Below are 20,363 nucleotides of genomic sequence, written 5' to 3' on the forward strand. Positions count from 1 at the left end.
CGAGGAGGAGGGGGAACAGAAGGGAGCTGCCCGCCCCCCCTGCTGTCAGCAGACAAAGCGCTTCCACTCCATTCCCGGCATGGGGCGGGGGATCAGTATTTCCTTCCACCTCCCCTTCTCCTTTGTGGCATTATATCCTTGGGGGCAACAGTTTTAGGAAGATATCACTGGAGACACAGAGAGCTGTAAACCTTGAACCAGCCATTTATTGCCACACCAGAACTAACTAACAGCCAGCCAAAACTGGCTGGGCTATCCCCTAATAATCTAACTCAGTTGCCATAGCAACACAAGATTCTATTACCACGACAACCAAATACACAACAGGCGTGAGAGCTCCCCCTGCTGTTTCGATCTGCTCAAACCATTGCCTGGACCCCTGGCAATAGTAACATTGGCTCTGTTCCTGTGGCAGCACCCTGAGGCTGGGTGTTGTCGCATGTGTGTTTTGGGGAGCGCAGAAGTGCTCATGAGACACTGGGGCATTTCTAATGAGGCTCCGTGTTTACTGTCCTCCCCTCTTGCCTGTAGGTGGATGTCCGCATTATTGAGCCTCAGGGACTTCGTTACGTGCATGTTCCTAACTCGCTAGGAGATCACTTTGCGGGAATCACCACCATCACTAAGGGAGAGAAAAAGGTAATGGTCAAAGCAGTAACTGACACCAAGAAACTGTAGGTGTACAACATTTTCTCCCACAGGGGATAAGATTCTCCCAATACCCACTGGGATCTGGCAAAGTAACACACGCTCACCATACAGAAAGCACTTGGAAAGAGGAGATCTGTCATTCAGAATGCAGACATTTGATGATCGCACCCTACCCCACGTCTGAACAGAGAGACGTGCCAGATATTCAATGAAGACCACTAGCAACTTTGCTGTTGATGTTGATTTTATATGAAAGGTGTTCATATACTATGGGGATGGCAGCAGTATAAAACAGATAGATCGATAATGAACAACATCTAACCCAGAGCTGATCAATACTTCGTGTTAGGAACTCAGAAATAATCAGATGCTGGGTTAGGGCTTGATTACACATCTACATCTACACTACGGGGGGGGTCGATTTAAGATACGCAAATTCAGCTACGCTATTCGCGTAGCTGAATTCGACGTATCAGATCCGACTTACCCTGTTGTGAGGACGGCGGCAAAATCGACTGCCGCGGCTCCCAGTCGACGGCGCTTACTCCCACCTCCGCTGGTGGAGTAAGCGCATCGATTCAGGGATCAATTGTCGCGTCCTGACGAGACGCGATAAGTCGATCCCCAAGAGATCGATTTCTACCCGCCGATTCAGGCGGGTAGTGTAGACCTAGCCGCAGTTATTCTGGAGCAGCTATTCCTGAATAACTAGGTGTGTGGACTCTCTTATTCCAGAGTAAGAGTGCCTTTTTCCCAATCAGCTTCAAGATGGAAGTGAATTAAACTAAAACCAGAAAAAGGCACTCTTACTCTGTAATAAGAGTGTGCACACATGGAGTTTTTCCAGAATAGCTATTCTGCTTTAAATTCACACCATACCTTATTCCAGAATAACCTTCATATGTAGACAAGCCATGTTCTTCAGGGCTAGTTGGTTCAATGATTTGATGCCCTAGACTTTGACCTCTTGAGAATCAGTAGACGTCTGTGGACATACTTTATGTTCTCATCACAAAACACCGGACAATTTGGTATAACTGGCTTTATCCTCTGACGCGTGCTCCAATTCTGTGTTGATGGGCATCAGTATTTGAACATATATACATGGATCGATAGAAAAGAGGCCCAGGTCTAGAGTAAAATAACAGAGATCTCAAGACTATGGGGTTTTGGCAGGTCTGTGTGTTGGGTGGGGGGAACTTGCTGAGCTACTACTCACACTATGTTTGGCCTTACGCAGATATCTGGTTTGGCCTTTAGATACCAAGATGATGGATGACTTTTAAATAAATAAAATAGACTCTACTACTACAGTCCCTCATATTCATGAGGGTCAAATACACACACAAATACAGTCTGTAACTAAGGTTATACTGAAACTCCAGGTTAATCGCAAGTCAGCCCCCTGATATCAATGCACAGCTTCACATCTTGTTTATCCACAAACCCACTTAGCCAAAGGTTTGGGCTGAGGCATACAGGGTTGTAATTGGAGCAAACTGAATAGCATGAAAATGTATTTGCAAACACGTTGGCAAAACCCAGCCCACAATTTGATTCAGCGATGTTCATGCTCTCAACTGTTCATGTCAATGATCAGGTTCTGTGGCTATTTTTGGAGCTTTTATCTCTGCTAATACTACTACTACTAATAATAATAATAGATAATCCCAAGGGATCCCACTCATGGACCAGGGCACAGAACAAAGAGATGGTCCCTGCCTCAAAGAGCGTACAATCTAAATATAGTCATGGGCAGACATGGATAGTTCTGAGTTAACATGATGTTCACTATTGACTATGTGTCATTTGTTATTTTCCACTTTTAAAAAGTTGAATTAATCCAATCAGGAAAGAGAAACAATACCATGTGACAAAGGCAACAAATCACGGATAACTAATTACTAATATTTCATAGCCCTCAATTTATAGGAAATCTATAGGTTGTCATTTGTTCAGACTAGCAATTACAAATAACAGATTCATGGAAATCATTATCATGGAAATCATGGATATTGTGGAAATCATGGATGTCATGCAAATATTTTTTTCCCTTGCAAACAGGAGCTAAAAAAGAGCTAAAATCATCCAATGAATTGCTTATGACAAACAGTTTGTCCAGCTCTGTCTGTAATACGGGGATATGACTCTGTGTGTTTGCACACAGAGCTGCTATCAGTGAAGAAACTGAGCGAAGAAAACCAAAGAGCAATCTTTGCTTTGAAGCAACAAAAATCCCTCTCTGTTTTACTCGAAAAATTACAAAGGTGCTCAATGAAATTGTGTGTCTCCTGGATACAAAAGTCTAGTCCATTGCGTCTTGCAGGACTCATTCCTAATCTCTCGAAATGATACCATTGTCATGGGATGTGTGGTTGACTTTGTAATGGAGTCCCCTTGTTCACATCTCACCTCTAGGCCCACGTGTCCTTCAAACCAACAGTGGCTCAGCAACGAAAATGCCCCACCTGTTCTACCACGGCAGTAGATGGGAATTTTGTGGTGACGTATGATGTGCACCGAGAAACCAAAGCTGGAGAACTGGAAGTAAGTTTATTCTGTTACCATATGTTGCTCTCGTACAGTAACTCCTCATTTAACCTTGTAGTTATGGTCCTGAAAAATGCAACTTTAAGTGAAACAATGTTAAATTAATCCAATTTTCCTATAAGATTTAATATAAATGCGGGGGGTTAGGTTCCAAGGAAATTTTGGGGGGGCAGACAAAAGGCATTGTATACTGTACAGTACTGTACTGTACTGTGGTGGGGAGGTGCCCCTGGCTTACCCCACACAGGCACAGCCTGCTGCAGACAATGATGCAGACAAGGACGCTAGGAAGCACCTTGCGCAGCAGCAGTGGCAGCTTCCCCCCAGAAGAACAGGCACCGACTTTGCCGGGGGATGCTCCAGGCCCGCCTCTTCCTGTCCCCGCTCCACTCCAGGCCCGCCTCTTCCCACCCCCACTCCACCTCCTCCCCGGAGCACGCCGCATCCCCGCTCCTCCCCCTCCCTCCTAGCACTTTCACTTAGGACTTTCTGGGAGAGAGGGGGACAAGCAGAGATGCAGCACTTCCCCACTCCTCCCCCTCCCTCCCAGAAAGTCCTAAGCGCCGCCAAACAGCTGTATGGTGGCGGGGGAAGCACTGGGAGGGAGGGGGAGGCAGAGAAGAGGAACTTGGGCAATGCTCCCTTGTAAAGTCGCTGCTCTTCCACAGAGTCCTACAAGCAGTGGACAGAGCAGGCAGCCAAACGATGTTATAAGGGAGCATTGCACAACTTTAAACGAGCATGTTCCCTAATGGAGTAGCGATGTAACTTCGAAACAACGTTAAGCAGGAGGACGTTAAGTGAGGAGTTACTGTACATAATGCTGAGTCTAGGGAGGACGTAGGTGGGCCCTGAATGTCAAGAGCTTTAATTTAGACAGTAGTGAGACGTAAGGGGGCCATAAGACAAGTGAGGTAGCCCCTAAAAGCCAGAAGGGGACCCAGCCCCACCCCCCAAGCCTGACTGTAATTCAAGTACTGGCCTTACCCAAAATGGAACATCAGAAATAGTTGCCACAGCAGAGCAGACTATCCATGATCCCCATCTCTGGTGCTCTTTCTGCGTTCCATTAGGGTGGGAACAAAGCACAGCATGGCTGAACAACAGAAGTAATCAAGAATCCTGCATCCAGTTGAAGTAGCAGGGGGATTTTAGGCAGGCAGAATACAGTTACCTAAACAACAAGTGGACAGGACCAGCTTCCTGTCTTGTCCAAAAGCCAGTGTCTCTTGCATCGCAGTGTTCCCCAACACCGTACTGGGGCACTGATTAACCGACTCCAAAGGAACAGGGTCAGAAGTTGTGAGAAGGCAAACTGGCACTTCATTAGCATCATGTTGGCATGGAGTAGGGTTGCAGGATTGAGCTCTTTTACACCATCTCATCCACCCCCCATGCCAGTGAAGGGGTGTTCCCAAAGCAAGTGAGTCCTTAGAGCCAATTTCTGCTCTCCCTTAAAGCCAGTGGAGCTCAGATACTGCATTATGTTGATGAGTGAAATACAAATGCAGCTTTAGCGACTGATATAACCGTGTGTATGTGAAAGCAGAATGTGGCCTGTAAAGAGGGCTGAAACCTTTCACTCCATTTACTGTCTTGTGCCATGTGGGAGCTTTACAGGAACTCTGATTACCACCGTTTGTATTTTGCAGATTTTTAATGGCTATTTTATTCACTACTTTGCTCCTGACAATCTGGATCCGCTGCCCAAAAACATTTTATTCGTTATCGATGTGAGTGGCTCAATGTGGGGACTGAAAATGAAACAAGTAAGTTCCTGATCTGTGCAGACATAAGGCCCTGCCTTCATGTTCTCCCATACGTTTAGCTATTGCTTACTTGACTGCTGCATAACTAGATCTTGCCTGAACTGAAAACCACTAGGTTGGATCTTTAGGTCTTTAGTCAAAAGCGTCACTGGGCATTTGCCTGAGTAGAGGACTTCAGGATTTGACCCACCATATTTACTGTCCTTAAAATGTTTTAAGAAAGAAACAAGGTCATTTGAATCATACTGAGTTCTGAAATAGTAGATCTCAAAGCACTTTGCAAAGGAGGATGATTTTTATAGATGGGGCCATGGAGATACAGAGAGGGGATGTGGACTTGCCCAGCCTCACACTGCAGGCCATGACAGAGCTAGAAATAGAACTCTCATCTCCTGAGTGTTGTGCCAATACCAACGCAACCCAACTTCCAGAGCAAGGTCCTCTCTGCGCCTGGCTTCTCCCTCTCATGATTAGTATTCAGTGGGGATGGGTTGAGGAGGACAAGTTTGGGTTCTGCAGACTCCTTATCTGGATTCTGTCTAGCCAAGTCCCATTTTACCTGGATTTCCACAGTGCAGAGGAAGCAGGCTGAGAGACAGCCTCATAAAAGGTTCCAGTTTGGGCCCATCACTCATGTTGTTGTTCACCTAGTTTCTTACTCATTAGCTAGCATTTATAGGGTGCTTTGAATAATGCAAAGAGCTAAACGTGCCTATTCTTGTGACCCCTTCCTGTCACAGACGGTTGAGGCGATGAAGACCATATTGGGTGATCTCCGGTCTGATGACCACTTTTCTATTGTTGACTTCAACCACAATGTTCGCACCTGGAGAGATGATTTAGTTGCAGCCACAGCGCCTCAGAAGGAGGATGCTAAGAAGTACATCCAGGAGATCCATCCCAATGGGGGTACGTGGGTTTGATAACGAGGTACTCTCGGCACTTGGGTACCATGGGGAGAAATGCCTCAGACAGATAGACAGAGTCCTGTTCACAAAAGGCCAGATTTCCCACTCACGCAGCAAGACTCACAAGGAAAAGGGACCTAACGAGGGGGGCAGAAGAGCCCCCTGGTCATTCTGTTGGGAAAGGCAGGGGTGTTCCTTCTATGGGGCCAGTCCCACAGAGCCCATGTATCAGTAAGAGACCAGGGCAATGGTGCCACCACACTACCTCTCTGTGCCCCCAGCACCTCTGGACTTGGGACCAGATCCTTACAGGTATGTAGGCACCAAGCTTCCTGTCACAGGGTTCACTCAATGTGAGCGGCACCTCCTGCTGGCCATCCTGGGAATTAGCTCTGCTCGCTTGCACTCTCCCTCCGGTGGTATCTTCTCCCATCTTGTTTTGCTTTGCAGCCCTGCTCTCAGCCTCAGGAACCGCAGCTAGGCCCTCCAGCCAGGTCACTAAGGTCCTCCCCTTCTGGGGAAATCAAAGTCTTTCCAGACTGGCTGCTTGGCTGGTGTCTCTAATGCCCTCGTCACTTCCCAGTGGCTAGAAGGGGAACCCAGGCCCACCCTGTACACTGGGTTCCAGCCCAGGCATAGGCGCCGACTCCGTGGGTGCTCCGGGGCTGGAGCACCCACGGGGAAAAATTTGTGGGTGCTCTGCACCCACTGGCAGCCAAGCTCCCTGCCTCCCCACCTCAGCTCACCTCCGCCTCTGCCTCTTCCCCTGAGTGCGCCGTATCCCCACTTCGCCTTCCAGCACTTGCCACTGCAAAACAGCTGTTTTGCGGCGTAACAAGCTGTGGAATGGAGGGGGGAGGAGCGGCAACACGGCGCACTCATGGGAGGAGGTGGGGAAGAGGCGGGGCCTGGGCGGGGATTTGGGGAAGGAGTCCAATAGGGGCGGAGTTGGGGCGGGGACTTTGGGGAAGGGGTTGGAATGGGGGTGGGACGGGGCGGGAGGAGGCGGGGCAGGGGTGGAGTCGAGGCGGGGCTGGGGGGTTGAGCACCCACCGGCCCCAGGAGAAATTGGCGCCTATGAGCCCAGGGACCATATAACAAGCAGCCACGGTCCCTGTACGGTCCTACCCCTTGCTGCTGTTTCCCCGGGCTTCTTCCTACCTATCTGGCTCCTCCCCTTCTCTGGATTTGCCAGCCTCAAACTCCCTCCACTCAGAGAGTGACTGCAGCCTACTTCCCTGCAGCCCTTCCCAGCAACAGCCCCCATTTGCAGCCAGCTAGCTGGGTTTAGACAGGCCCCGCCTGTTCCTGCACAGGACAGCCTGTTCCTAATCAATCAGTTCTTTGCTTCCTGGCTCCTCCTCCACATGCACCCTGGATAGTTAACTGGCCTATCTGGACACTTTAACCCCCTTTCAACCCTGTGTGGGGCGGACGCCCCATCACACGCCCATTACCTTTGAGGATCTGGTCCCGGGTCCAAGCAGCATGTCTCCAGGGCCTCCACTGGCTGCAGCTAACTTGGAAGCCACTAACCTGTTATGCAGTGATCGTACTCCATGATTTATGGGCCCGATTCGCCTCTCATTTACAACAGTGTAAATCAAGAGTAACTCCCCTGACGTTAATGGAGTTACACTGGAGTAGAAGGAGTGTGAGAGGTGCTTAATGTCATATCTTCAGAGCACTGTGTGAACACTGAGCACAGGACGGATGATTTTGTGGCTGAAGCTCAAGTGTGGGGAAGTGATTTTGCCTACGTGCATGGCACTGGTGAGATCGATACGGGAATGCTGCGCCCAGTTCTGGTGTCTACGGTTTTTAAAGGATGTTAGAAATGGGAGAGAGTGCAGAGAAGAGCCACTAAACTGATCTGAGGGCTGGAGAAAATGCCTTACCGTGAGAGATGGAAAGAGCTCAGGCTGTTTAGCTTATCAAAAAGAAGTTTGAGAGGTGACTCTGTTACAGTGTATAAGTACCTTCACAGGGAGAAAATACCAGGCAATACAGGGCTCTCTGATCTAATCCAGGAGAAAGACCTAACAAGAACCACTGGGTGGTAGCTGAAGCCAGACAAATTCAGATTAGAAATAAGGCTCTAACAGGGAGTGGGGTTACCCATTGGAACAAACTACCTAGGGAAGTAGTGGATTTTCCATTTCTTGATGTCCAGATCAAGCTTGGCTGCCTCTCTGGAACATACTCTATAGCTAAATATAAGTTATCAAGCACAGTATGGGGGTAACTAGGTGAAATTCCATTGTCTGTGTTATACAGGGGTCAAACGAGATGATCTAATTGTCCCTTTCTGGCTTTAAAACCAATGACAGAGAGTCAAGAGAGCTGGGTCTCTTCCCAGCTCTGCCCTGGATTTCATCATGTGACCCTGAGCAAATCAGTTAACTTCGCTGTGCCTCCATCCCCCTGCTGTTAAAGGGGGATAATAGTACTTCCCAACCTCACAGAGGCATTGAGGCTTCATTCATTCATATTTGAGCTTCTTGTAGGGAAAGGAGCTATAGGAGTGCAAAGCAAAATGTATTTTAACCAGTATCAGAATCTGGCCCTTTCATAGACATTTGTGCAAAGGTTTGGAATTTTTGGTTAAATTCTCCCAAGTATGGTGGGGATTTTTAAATCCTAGGTGAACCCCAACTTAAAACAGAGTAATACAGTAGTGAATCAGGCCCACTGAATGGACCACAGTCTGCTTTCACTTATGCTCGTGTAAATCTGGGACAACTCCATCGATTTCAATGAGTAACTCCACTATAAACAAGCAAAATCTGACCTAATATACTTAAAGCAAGGAACTCCAGTGGGATTAATTAAAAGGCCATGCACCACACCCCTCAGCATCTATTTCTGGAGAGGCCTTTAACTGTCCTTGAGGCCTTTGTCCCTGGGGGCTAACACAAGTGCGATCCTAAGATGTATTTCCACTGGAGCTGTGGACATATTAATGCCATTGGGCAAGGCAGTGGTCAGACCTCAACTGGATACTATGTACAAATCTGCTCACCTATGTTCAGGAAAAGCTCATTCAAACTGGAACAGGTGCACAGAAGGGCTGTTAGCGTGATCGGGGAATGGCGGGTCTTTCTTACAAGAAGTGATTCAAAGAGCTTGGCTTGTTTAGCTTAGAAAAATGAAGGCTCAGAGGGGATATGATTCCTGTCTTTAAATACATGAGAGGGGTAGAATAAATGGGGCTAAATTGGCCATGAATAAATTTAGGTTGGACATGAGAAGAAGATTTCTAATATCAAAGGAGTAAAGTTCGGGCACAATCTCCCAATAGGAGCAGTGGGGGCAAACAACCCAACTAGTCTGAAGATGGAGCTTGATAAGTTATAGAATGGGATTCTATGACAGGGTTGCCGGCATTAGCAGGGGACTGGACTCAGTTACTCAGGTCCCTTCCAGTCTTATGTTCCTATGTATTATTTTCTCAGGACTGAGCCTTTATTTCAAGAAGGAACGCTGCGTAGCAAACATGCTCATTTTATCGCTTCTTTACCAGGTACAAACATCAACGAAGCTCTTCTTCGAGCAATATTCATTCTAAAGGAAGCCAGCAACATGGGAATGTTGGACCCTAACTCCGTCTCCATGATCATATTGGTGTCAGATGGCGACCCTACGGTAGGTAAGGATCTTGCATTAGGTGAAATGAAAGGCCAGTTGAATTGGCTTAAGAAACACAACCAGCACATGGACACTCTACAAGTAAGTTAAGAAAATACTATTGTCCCTTCTTCCGATGCCAGCATGTCCTGCTTCAGACATCATGTCGCCCCTCTGCCAAGTGGTAGTGGAATTCTGGGGCTTTTCAGGTTGGCTTCCTAGTGGATGAGAAATGAGTGACATGGAGGCTGGGTATATCCTAAAGGTAATGTGCTTTATTTACATACATACTCCAGTCCTGGAACAGAGGAGGTCACAACCATCACACAGGCAATCCCCCCTTCCAGAGAGCTCAGCAAAGACTGTGATGGCTGGTCCCCAAGAAGCTGCTCCATCCCAGGAATTGCCCCCAAATATGAAGAATAAAGCAGAAAGAAAATTAAGTTCAGTGGGGTTTGCATCGGGCCCCAACTGCAGAAATTGCCTCAAAAGTCACCCCTGGCTGCTCTACAACTGAAGTTTCTATTTGGGGATTGGTCCTGCTTTGAGCAGGGGGTTGGACTAGATGACCTCCTGGGGTCCCTTCCAACCCTGATATTCTATGATTCTATGATTTTAAAAAAAGTTACGTTCCTAGCCCTCATGATTGCAAAGAGCACCTTAAAATCATGAACTGAAGTGTAAACCATTAGTGGTGTCTTCCTGAGTCTGCAGAGAGCCTGAAACAATAGTTCTGTGAGATGAAAACAGCCCTATTCATCTCCATATGTTACAACAGCAAACCAACATTCCCACTACAGACAATGAGGATATTCAAGGAATATGGGAATAGATCCTAGTTGAGAATTCTTATGAATAATTTTTAATTGGGTTGAAGGGTTTGTTCTCCATTCAGGAGATGACTGAAAGTTACTCTCTCCCCTAAAGGTGAGCTGAAGTTGACTAAAATCCAGAAGAACGTGAAACAGAACATACCGGAAGATGTCTCTTTGTTCTCTCTCGGGATTGGATTCGATGTAGACTATGATTTCCTGGACAGGCTTGCTCATGAAAACCATGGAATGGCACAGAGGATTTTTGGAAATCAGGAGACCTCTTCCCAAATGAAGGTGCATTTCCTTCCCTCCACCTCTTAAACTGCGAGGGTCAGATTCTGCTCCCAGCTGTGAATCTGGAATAACTCATTCGAAGGCGATGGAGTTACTCCTGGTTCACGTAGGTCCCACTGAAAGCGGAGACTAGCCATGAGAGTTCTACAGGGTAACGATCATGTCTGTAAACCCAAGACCTTCTATAACAAGGGGCTCGTCTTCATTACAGGGGTAAATCGACCCTACTCCAGCCACGTGAATAACGTAGATGGAGTCGACGTAGCTTAGGTCGACGTACCCCAGTGTCTTCACTGCACTGCGTTGACAGGAGACACTCTCCCGGTCAACTTACCTTACTCTTCTCAGAGAGGTGGAGTACCAGGGTCGACCGGAGAGCGCTCTGCCATCGATTTAGCAGGTTTTCACTAGACTGGCTAAATCAATCCCTGCTGCATTGATTGCAGCAGCGTCATAGTGAAGACCAGCCCATAGGGATAAACTCTGAACTGCAAAGTAGGATTTCTGGAGCTGTGTTAAGGGCAGTCCAGATCTAGGATTTTACTTCAGCCAACTCTATAGAGAAAGAGTCTAGTCATGAAGGCTAAATTCTGATCAATAGAGTTGGAAAGTGCTTGAAGCCTGGGCTCACATCTATAAGCAATAAATAATAAAGGGCCAAATCATCAAGTCCTTATTCATTGACTTCACACCTGCTTTAGGATTTGGGCCCATATGCAGCAGTATTCACGCTTCCTTCTGCCTCTGGGTCTTGGAAGAAACTAGGTGTTTGTCATTACAGACTGTGGGCCTGAGTCTTTCCATTGACTTTACTGGGAGCTGTCTTTGTAAATACACAGACATTTCAAGGCCTAATCAAAAGGGGAATTGCATTTCCTGGAAAATAAACAGTGCAGTCTTGCCTTGTTGGGTTCCAGATTGTCGCCTGTACCTTTTGCTGTTGCGTTAGCATGTCAGCGAGGGTTGAGTCAAACACAACAGACTTACCCCCCGTGTCTTTTCCAACTGCAGAAATTCTACAATCAGGTCTCTACCCCGCTCCTCAAGAAAGTGGAGTTTAACTATCCTCAGGGATCGGTGTCAGATGTCACCCAGAACAGTTTCGATAACTACTTTGGAGGGTCGGAGATTGTGGTGGCGGGAAAGGTTGACGCCAACAATGTGCAGCACCTGCAGAGTATTATCACAGCCACGTCAGTGAGTCAGGCTCCCTGGAGAACACCCGTTCTTGTGGCTCGCAGGGGCATGGCCTTCTCCCCATGAGGGGTAGAATGGGTCATACTGTCTGCAGTACCCCAGGCTCTGTGCGGGTTTATGCCAACGGCTGTGGGATGTCACTTTCCTATCACTATTCCTGTCTTCAGTAGAATCTCCTAATAGTAACACGTGGTACCAGAATAGGGTTGCCAACTTTCTACTCGCACAAAACCGAACGCCCTTGCCCCACCCCCTGCCCCATCCCTCCTCCGAGAACTGGCCCATGCCCTGTCCCTCTCCGAGGCCCCGCCCCCGCTCACTCCATCCCCCCTTCCTCTGTCACTTGCTCTCCCCACCCTCAGTCACTTGCTCATTTTCACCGGGCTGGCTCAGGGGGCTGGGGTGTGGGATGGGGTGAGAGCTCCAGCTGGGGGTGCGGGCTCCAGGGTGGGTCCAGAAATGAGGAGTTCAGAGTGCGGGAGGGGGCTCCAGGTTGAGGCAGTGGGTTGGGATGCGAGAGGGGGTGAGGGTTCTGGCTCGGGATGTGGGCTCTGGTGTGGTGCCGGAGATGAGGGATTTGGGGTGCAGGAGGGGGCTCCGGGCTGGGGTTGAGGTGTTCAGAGTGTGGGAGGGGGCTCTGGGCTGGAGCAAGGGGTTGGGGTGAAGGGTGTGTGAGGGCTCTGACTGGGGGTGCAGATCCTGCAGTGGGGCTGGGTATGAAGCGTTTGGGATGCAGGAGGGTGCTCTGGCCTGGGACTGAGGGGTTTGGAGGGTGAGAAGGGATCAGGGCTGGGGCAGGGGGTTGGGGCATGGGGGGGTGAGGGTGCTGGCTGAGGGTGTGGGCTCTGGCGTGGGGCTGGGGATGAGGGGTTTGGGGTGCAGGAGTGTGCTCCAGGCTGGGATCGAGGGGTTCTGAGGGCAGGAGGTGTATTGGGGCTGGGGCAGGGGATTGGGGTGCAGGAGGGGATCAGGGGTGCAGGCTCGGATGGCGCTTACCTCAGGCAGCTCCTGGAAGCAGCGGCATGTCCCCCCTCCAGCTCGCCACCTCCGCAGCTCCCATTGGCTGCAGTTCCCGGCCAATGGAAACTGCAGGGGTGGCACTTGGGGAGGAGGCAGGGTGCGGAGCCCCCTGGCTGCCCTACACGTAGGAGCCGGAGGTGGAACATGCTGCTTCCCGGAGCCGCCAGGATCCCTTTTCGACCAGGTCACCGTATACCAGAACAATACTTCACTGTAGGCCACATCCTTGCTTTCAGCCCCTTCACTGTGCAATCCTCCTCTGCAGCTAGTGGAGGCTCAGTGGAGCCACTCCACAGCAGCTGCTGCTTCCCCTCTGTGGGAGGCCATGGCCGGGGATGCACTATCCCTGCTTTGCGAGTGTGCACAAAGAGCCTCCCCGATGCCCCCACCAGAGATGGGATCCGCCATGTGCAAGGGATGGTCTCACACTTCACAGGCTCTCCAGAGCTTGCCCTGCTCGCTCAGCAGAACTGCCCCGGCTCCAGTGCAGGCAGGACCTGGGGTGAGCACAGAGGAGAGAGCAGGATTTCTCCTGTAAGCGGTGTACTGCTCAGCACAGCTCCCTCTCCTCTGCTAAGAGCTCTCCACCCCCTTCCTCACTCCCACCCCAAGTGGCACCTATAGCGTCCCTTCTTCCTTGGTAAGTGCAGGGAGAGTTCCTCCAGCTTTTTCAATTTGCTATGACATGATCACTGGGGGAGGGGGAGAGGTGCAACATACCCCCTTCACTCAGCCCTACTCATGCTGGCCAACACAGTCCTGTTAGCAAAATCACTTTCTAAATGTGTGGGGGATCAGATTCCTAACAAGGGGACCCCGGTTTTTAAAAGTCTGGGTCCTGATCCGGGGGCGGTGGGGGTGGCGTGATATGACTGCTTCATTTCACCGGCTCACACTGTGATCTTGGTATCTTTCATTCATCGCTTAGTCAAACGCCGAGCTAGTCCTGGAGACCCTGGCAGATGTTGAGGGACTGGATGATTTCCTGAAGAAAGAGCCGCATGCCGACCCCAAATTCACTGAGAAGCTGTGGGCCTATCTGACCATCAACCAGCTCCTAGCTGAGAGGTGGGGAGAAATGCCAGACGGGGACTTTTGATAGGGACCTAGCTGACCCGGAAAGGGCCCTGGCGGTCACTGGGAGATGAGGGTTATCGGCACCTCCCAGGATCAGGCCTTTTATTGTACAAATGTGGAATATAAATGTAAACAAAAGAGCGTGCCACCTTCGCACCCTTGGCTCACTCCTTCCCCCTCCTTTCTAATAGCAGGCATAAGGTTTTGGTTCAGCTTGTTCTAGCGGCAGAGTCAGTGGTGTCTATCAGGTCTGAACAGGGAGGGAGAAATAGCTCAGTGGTAGAACATTGGCCTGTTAAACTCAGGGTTGTGAAGGTCCCTTCCAGTTCTAGGAGATAGGTATATCTCCATTTATTATTATTATTAACATGGGTTGGGGATTGAATGTGTGAAGTTAATGAACAAAGACCAAGAGTAAAAGGATTTGGCCCCTTGTTCTTATAGGCCTTGCTCCATCTCCCATTGAAGTCAACAGGAAGAGCCCCATTGAAATCAGTGGAAATTGGATCAGGCTCTTTGGGTCCAATCCAACGTCCATTGAAATGAATGGGAGTCTCACTATTGACTTCAGTGGGCTTTGGATCGGGACTTTAATCTTTGCCATTCACATTCCCAAGGTCCCAGGTGGTTCCTACCTTTCTGATTCCCCTGTTTAGGATGAACAAGGATCACGGCCTTGATTTAAGCAGCAGCTGCCCAGCACAGCTGGTAACAAGGGGGTCTATTTATTTTTCAACACAGAAACCTGGCCCCCACTGCTGCTTTGAAAAGGAACATCACCAGATCAATCTTACAGATGTCGCTCGACCACCACATCGTGACCCCTTTCACGGCCATGTTGATAGAGAATCCTGAAAGGAATGAGAGAATGCTGGCAGATTCTCCACAAGACCAAAAAATAGGCTGTTGCCCAGGTGGGTGTCTCCATCTGTCCCATTTGTCAAGCTCTTTTTGGCGTTTAAAAAACCAACTTGCAGTGGAAATGAGCTGTTCATTGTCACTTATGCAGACTAACATGGTGCACTAAGACAACCTACGTTAGTGCTCATGCTGGGATCTGTATTTTAAGGGAAAGGCCCTGAATTAAGTGGGCAGTTAAACCATCAGCTCCTTGTAGAGTTACATTTTCAGCATGCCTTTTTTGTCCGTGTTACCCTCGGTGGAGACTGACTGCACCACATTTGCCCATTATGCGCATTTCTGTAAACCTACAATGACACAGCTTTATTTGTTGTAGGAACAGATACGTCTATATCACTGGTTCTCAAACTTTTGTACTGGTGACCCCTTTCACATAGCAAGCCTCTCAGTGCGACCCCCCCCTTATACATTAAAAACACTTGTTTATATATTTAACACCATTACAAATGCTGGAGGAAAAGAGGGGCTGGGGGTGGAGGCTGACAGCTTGCAACCCCCCATCTAATAATCTCGCAATCCCCAGTTTGGGAACCCCTGGTCTATTCCCTGTGTTCCACTTATATAGAGGAGTTGATTGAGTCATGCTGCAGCTGTTTGTGGTCTCTGGGGGACCTCCAAGATGGCTGTGGATAGGTCACAAGACCACTGGAACTGGAGCTCTCTTAAAGATAGAGTGTCTTCATTCATTAGTCCCCCAGAGTGCTCTCTTTCCTTTGTTACTGTCCAGCCCCCATTTTACAGCAGCCTTCCATTGGGCCAAAGGGGGCGGGGCTTGTTTGTCCTGTTAGGGCCTGACCTATCAATGCCCACTGGTGTCAATGGGTGCCTTTCCACTGCCTTCAGTGGGCACTGGTCAGGCTCTTAATTTATTCATTCATCACTGCAAAGCCAACTGATGACAAATCCAGTACTGACTATATTAACAGCTGTTATCAGCATAGGGCACTCGACTGGGATGCAGGAGTTTAATTCCTGTCATTGCCACTGACCTGCTGAGTAACCTTGGGCAAATCACTTCCTCTCCCTGTGCCTCAGTTTCCCCATCTGTAAAATGGGGATAATGACACTGCCCCCCCCCCCTTTGTAAAGCATTATGAGATATGAAGATGAAAAGAGCTAGATATTTTTATTATTATGTTGCGCTCTTGCTGTTCAGTGGTCTGTAATAGTAGTATGTTTTTATTGGAGGAAAATGTCTGAACTGTGGTGAAAATGAGGCACTGAAAACCAAATATTACTCCCTGAGGCTATAGCGAATGGTGATTTATCATGTTAATAAACAGGAGATATTCTGCTAGATTGAGATGAGAGGGAAGCAACGTATGTAGCTGCCACAGCACGGTCAATTTTGCCTTTCACTTTAGAACTGTTTATAACTATGCAGAAACTCCAGGCCCATCTGTCCTGCATTCTCAGATTGCTGGAAAGATATCAAAAGTGTCCTCATTCTACTGCAATCAAATGCGTTTTTTAAGTCTGCAAGATGTTACAATTGGTTAATTTGTTTTTCTTTTACATTGTAAATCCTCAACTGAGATCCATGTAGAATGAAAAGATTTTTATTTATACCATGTGCTATGGCTCACCACGTCTGCGCACCGCTACCCATGTCCATTTGCTAAACCTATTACAATGGGAATTCCGCATACATTGCATCAGCTGATTTCTCCAGGTCATGGTTTGCTTTACTTAGTAGGTTGGATGATTTAATTGATATTAACATTGGGGCCATTGTTCTTTCAGTGTGCTAACATATTTCCCAATTATATTAGACATTAAGGATCAGATCTTGTTGCCACTGAAATCAGTGGCAAAACTCCCGTTGAGCTACAAGGGCCCAGGATTTGACCCTAAGAGAGGATGATACCCATAAGTGCTCTCGCATAGCAGTCCTACACTGACGGCTGTAGAAAATACAGTGGGTTGAAGAAAAAAATCTTGCACTTACCCGGGATGGACTAGATAGCCATTTATACCTTGAATAAACCAGAATCAACCCAGGTTTAGACTGGCTTCTGCCTTAGGTAGTCCTGTCCCAGACTCGCTTCACAGTCTTTCGCCAACATTGAATTCACTCATTTTTTGAAAAGAACTGGTTAATTACGTATTTATTATTATGCTATTGTGAGACTAGACTGGATGCTGGATTTTTCCATTGCTTAATACGCAGTAGCATTAATGTGGGGCAAAATTCTGAAGTCCTTGTATAGTTTTTAACTCATTCTTTATCTCAAGCCAACCTCCCATCAAGCTGTACCAGTGGGAGTTTTGCCTGAGTAACCACCGAGTAAGCTCTGAATTAGGGTGAGTGCACAAAATAACCTCAGTACTTATTTCTCGCATGCCTAAAGGCTAAGGAAAGCGCTTAACCACAGCACATGCTGAAGATCTTTGCCTAATCGGAGCCTATTCATGTGAGTAAAGGTTAAAGGATCAGGCCCTAAGTTTCAAAAATAGGCTTACACTGAGCACATTAAGGGCTTGTCTTCTTGAATATTTAATTCACAGCAAAGTGGGGTGTGAATCTACCCCGCACTAGCCTGCCAGGCACTTAGCAGTGTTGCTGCAGGATCATGGGTAGCGGCGGCAGCAGCACGGTGGCTTAACCATGTCAGGTATGTACCCAGCGGTTCCAGGTGCATTTGTACTTGGCACAGCTAAGCCAGGCCTCTGCTGCTGCCCATACTACCCCGGCTACACTGCTATTCATGCTCACACTAGCTTGAGGAGAACTAGAGCAAGTATATGTACACAAGCAGGAGAAATCATACCTTCATTGTGTTAGCTATGTGTCGCAAGTGTAGCCACAGCCTAAGTGTCTGTGCAGTCCCCCTAACAGACACTAACAGTTCTTAGTGCACTTTGATCTAGTCCACTTTGAAATGGGACTAGATCAAAGCACATTAAGGAGCTGTTAGTGCACGTCAGCAGGGTCCACATGTACACCCTGTGCCGCAGCCTAGTGTGGGATAGATTCACCCCCCCAGCTTGCCATGGACTAAATGTTCATGTAGGCAAACCCTTAATTGTAAATCGGCCAGATTCTGATCTCAGTTACACCCGGGTAAATCTGGCATAAGTCTCCTGCAGTAAATTGGATCAGAATCCCGATCATTGTGTGCTAAAGTTAAAATTACGACAATCCTTTATCAGTGCAGCCATTTTTACTAATTTCCAATGTCATGTAACCTCTTCACAAACAGGTACTTTAGCTGTAGCCTCCAATGGCCTTGATAAGTCCATCCCACCCTGGGCGAAACCCACAACTACGGCAGAGCGTTCATTAAATGCTCTCAAGGCTCCAACTGTATCTAAACACATAACCTCAGGTAAAAGACGGTGGGCTGTCTGCTTTCCTCCCTCTTGCTTTGCTTAGTACAGCTCTTGTATACAAAGGTGTGTGTGTGTGTATGGGCAGGGGGAACAGAGCAACGGCGGAAGAAGCCAAATGGCCCGTTTATCCAAATGGACGGAGATAGCACTGCCTGCTCTCCATTCAACTAGGGACAGTCACTGCATTGCATTGGTTTTGACGTGCCATTTCCCCCACCCACTTTCAGAGGTCACTGGCCTCCACTGGCAGAGGCCCACATTCCAGTTTGAGAGCAGTGCAAAATCACCACATATGCTCTCAAGAGAGGGCCTCCATCTGGATACAGATTTGGCCCTGAATCTGAACTTGCCCATAGTGAAAAGGCAAAGAAACCCCGAATATTTGTTGCATGGCTGCTACAGAAGGGGAATTTCAAAACCTCATTTCTTCACTTTGATGCTGCCCTGCAATTGTTCTCAGCACCCAGATCACAAAGATTTGGGCCTACATACTCTAAAGCAGGGATCAGCAACTTTTGGCACACAGCCCGTCAGGGAAATCTGCTGGCGGGCCGGGACGGTTTGTTTACCTGCAGCGTCCGCAGATTCGGCCGATCGCAGCTCCCACTGGCCGCGGTTCGCCGTTCCTGGCCAATGGGGGCTGCGGAAAGCAGTGGCCAGCACATCCTTCGGCCCGCGCTGCTTCCCGCAGCTCCCATTGGCCTGGAACGGCGAACTGCAGCCAGTGGGAGCCACGATCGGCCGAACCTGCAGACGCTGCAGGTAAACAAACCGGCCTGGCCCGGCAGTAGATTTCCCTGATGGGCCGCGTGCCAAAGGTTGCCGATCCCTGTTCTAAAGCATCCAGTAATTCTGGATGTCTCCAAGCTGGAATCAGTAGGGCCTGATTTTCAAGTCATCAGCCACTGTGCGTGCTCAACCCCTCTGAAAAATCCAGCTCTAAATGACCCAGACCGGGCACCAAAAAAATCCAAAATGAGAGGCTGTTTTTGCAGTTCAGGCCCAAGTCTAAATGGCATGGTGCTGAGAATAGCTGAGCCCTGTCTATGCTAGCATTTAAATTGAAACTAGCACCAGTGCTGAAAAACAAAATGCAAAATGTGCTAGGGAGATGTATTTATTTAGTACTGATTCATGTGCAAGGTAGTACTTTATTTGTCTGGTCAAAACCAGGCACCTCTTGTACTGGTAAACAAGGGGGCTTGCCCCCCAGTGTATTTAATTAACCCTGGAAACAATTTACCACGGGGCATGGTAGATTCTCCATCACTGACCATTTTTAAACCAAGGACGGCTGTTTTTCTAAAAGACCTACTCTCGGAATTATTTTGGGGAAGTTCTATGGCCCATGCTATACAGGAGGTCGGCCTACCTGATCACAGTGGTCCCTTCTGGCCTTGGAATCAATGAATTTGAAGGTGATGAATAAAGGTGCTTTGCCCTAACGCTGTACAGAGAGATTTCTCAACTGCCCTGAGTTTGCTATTGGAATGTACATTTTGCTTTGGTAAAACAGACAATTGTGTACATTTTGCTTTGGTAAAACAGACATCACATGCTCATCTAGTGAATAACAGTCGACAATTGCTACCAACTAACGCAGCTATTCCTGTAGCCAGTAGAGGCCAGTGCTCTCAAGTTCAAACCCTATTCATAACCCATGCAGAGGGTCGTTACAGACACCCCAAAGTTACACTCAAAATATCCATGGCACCATTGTATCGTACCCAGATAAGTAGTAGTTCTTTACAAGCATGGTGCATCACTTATGTGGTTTAAAGCATGAATGGACAAAGCCCTAGAAAGTATACTCTAGGGGATAATCATGAGGATGGATTCGATGATCTAATAGGTCTTCCCTGCCATCTGCTACTGGGAGTCACAGTCAGTCCAAAGGGCTCTCTTTCTGGCTCATCTGTAGTTGCAAAGCTAATGCAACATTATTTCCAGAGTTAATTCCCATTGTAAATGACAGCATGAATGTTGTGTGGTAGATAAGGATCTCTGGATTCTCTGAAGGCTGCTGGGTCTTGTTAACACTTGGGTCTCTGCCATGATTTAATGTCTAACTTACACAAACGATCTGGGAGAGCCATAGTCTGCAATTGCTTAATGACAATGCAGACATATGCAACAGTAACTGTCAGCCCCCGTTTGAAGGCGTGCTCAGTGGCGAGGCCAAGGGTTAATCTTAGACTTTG

At 48.2% G+C, this 20,363-nt stretch overlaps 1 protein-coding gene across 1 annotated transcript in view; it reads left to right on the top strand.

Annotated features, from left to right (window-relative positions):
* Window positions 1–20,363, top strand: part of ITIH2 (inter-alpha-trypsin inhibitor heavy chain 2) — a 40,580-nt gene that overhangs the window by 11,485 nt on the left and 8,732 nt on the right. Inside the window, exons 7-16 of the mRNA XM_065419451.1 lie at window positions 532–639; window positions 3,070–3,198; window positions 4,854–4,970; window positions 5,711–5,879; window positions 9,402–9,527; window positions 10,433–10,614; window positions 11,626–11,811; window positions 13,760–13,899; window positions 14,650–14,822; window positions 18,033–18,158. Coding sequence (XP_065275523.1) covers window positions 532–639; window positions 3,070–3,198; window positions 4,854–4,970; window positions 5,711–5,879; window positions 9,402–9,527; window positions 10,433–10,614; window positions 11,626–11,811; window positions 13,760–13,899; window positions 14,650–14,822; window positions 18,033–18,158 — 1,456 coding nt within the window. The remainder of the gene's footprint in view (window positions 1–531; window positions 640–3,069; window positions 3,199–4,853; window positions 4,971–5,710; window positions 5,880–9,401; window positions 9,528–10,432; window positions 10,615–11,625; window positions 11,812–13,759; window positions 13,900–14,649; window positions 14,823–18,032; window positions 18,159–20,363) is intronic.

The sequence above is a fragment of the Emys orbicularis genome, chromosome 1 (assembly GCF_028017835.1).
Source record: "Emys orbicularis isolate rEmyOrb1 chromosome 1, rEmyOrb1.hap1, whole genome shotgun sequence".
Taxonomy (NCBI): domain Eukaryota; kingdom Metazoa; phylum Chordata; order Testudines; family Emydidae; genus Emys; species Emys orbicularis.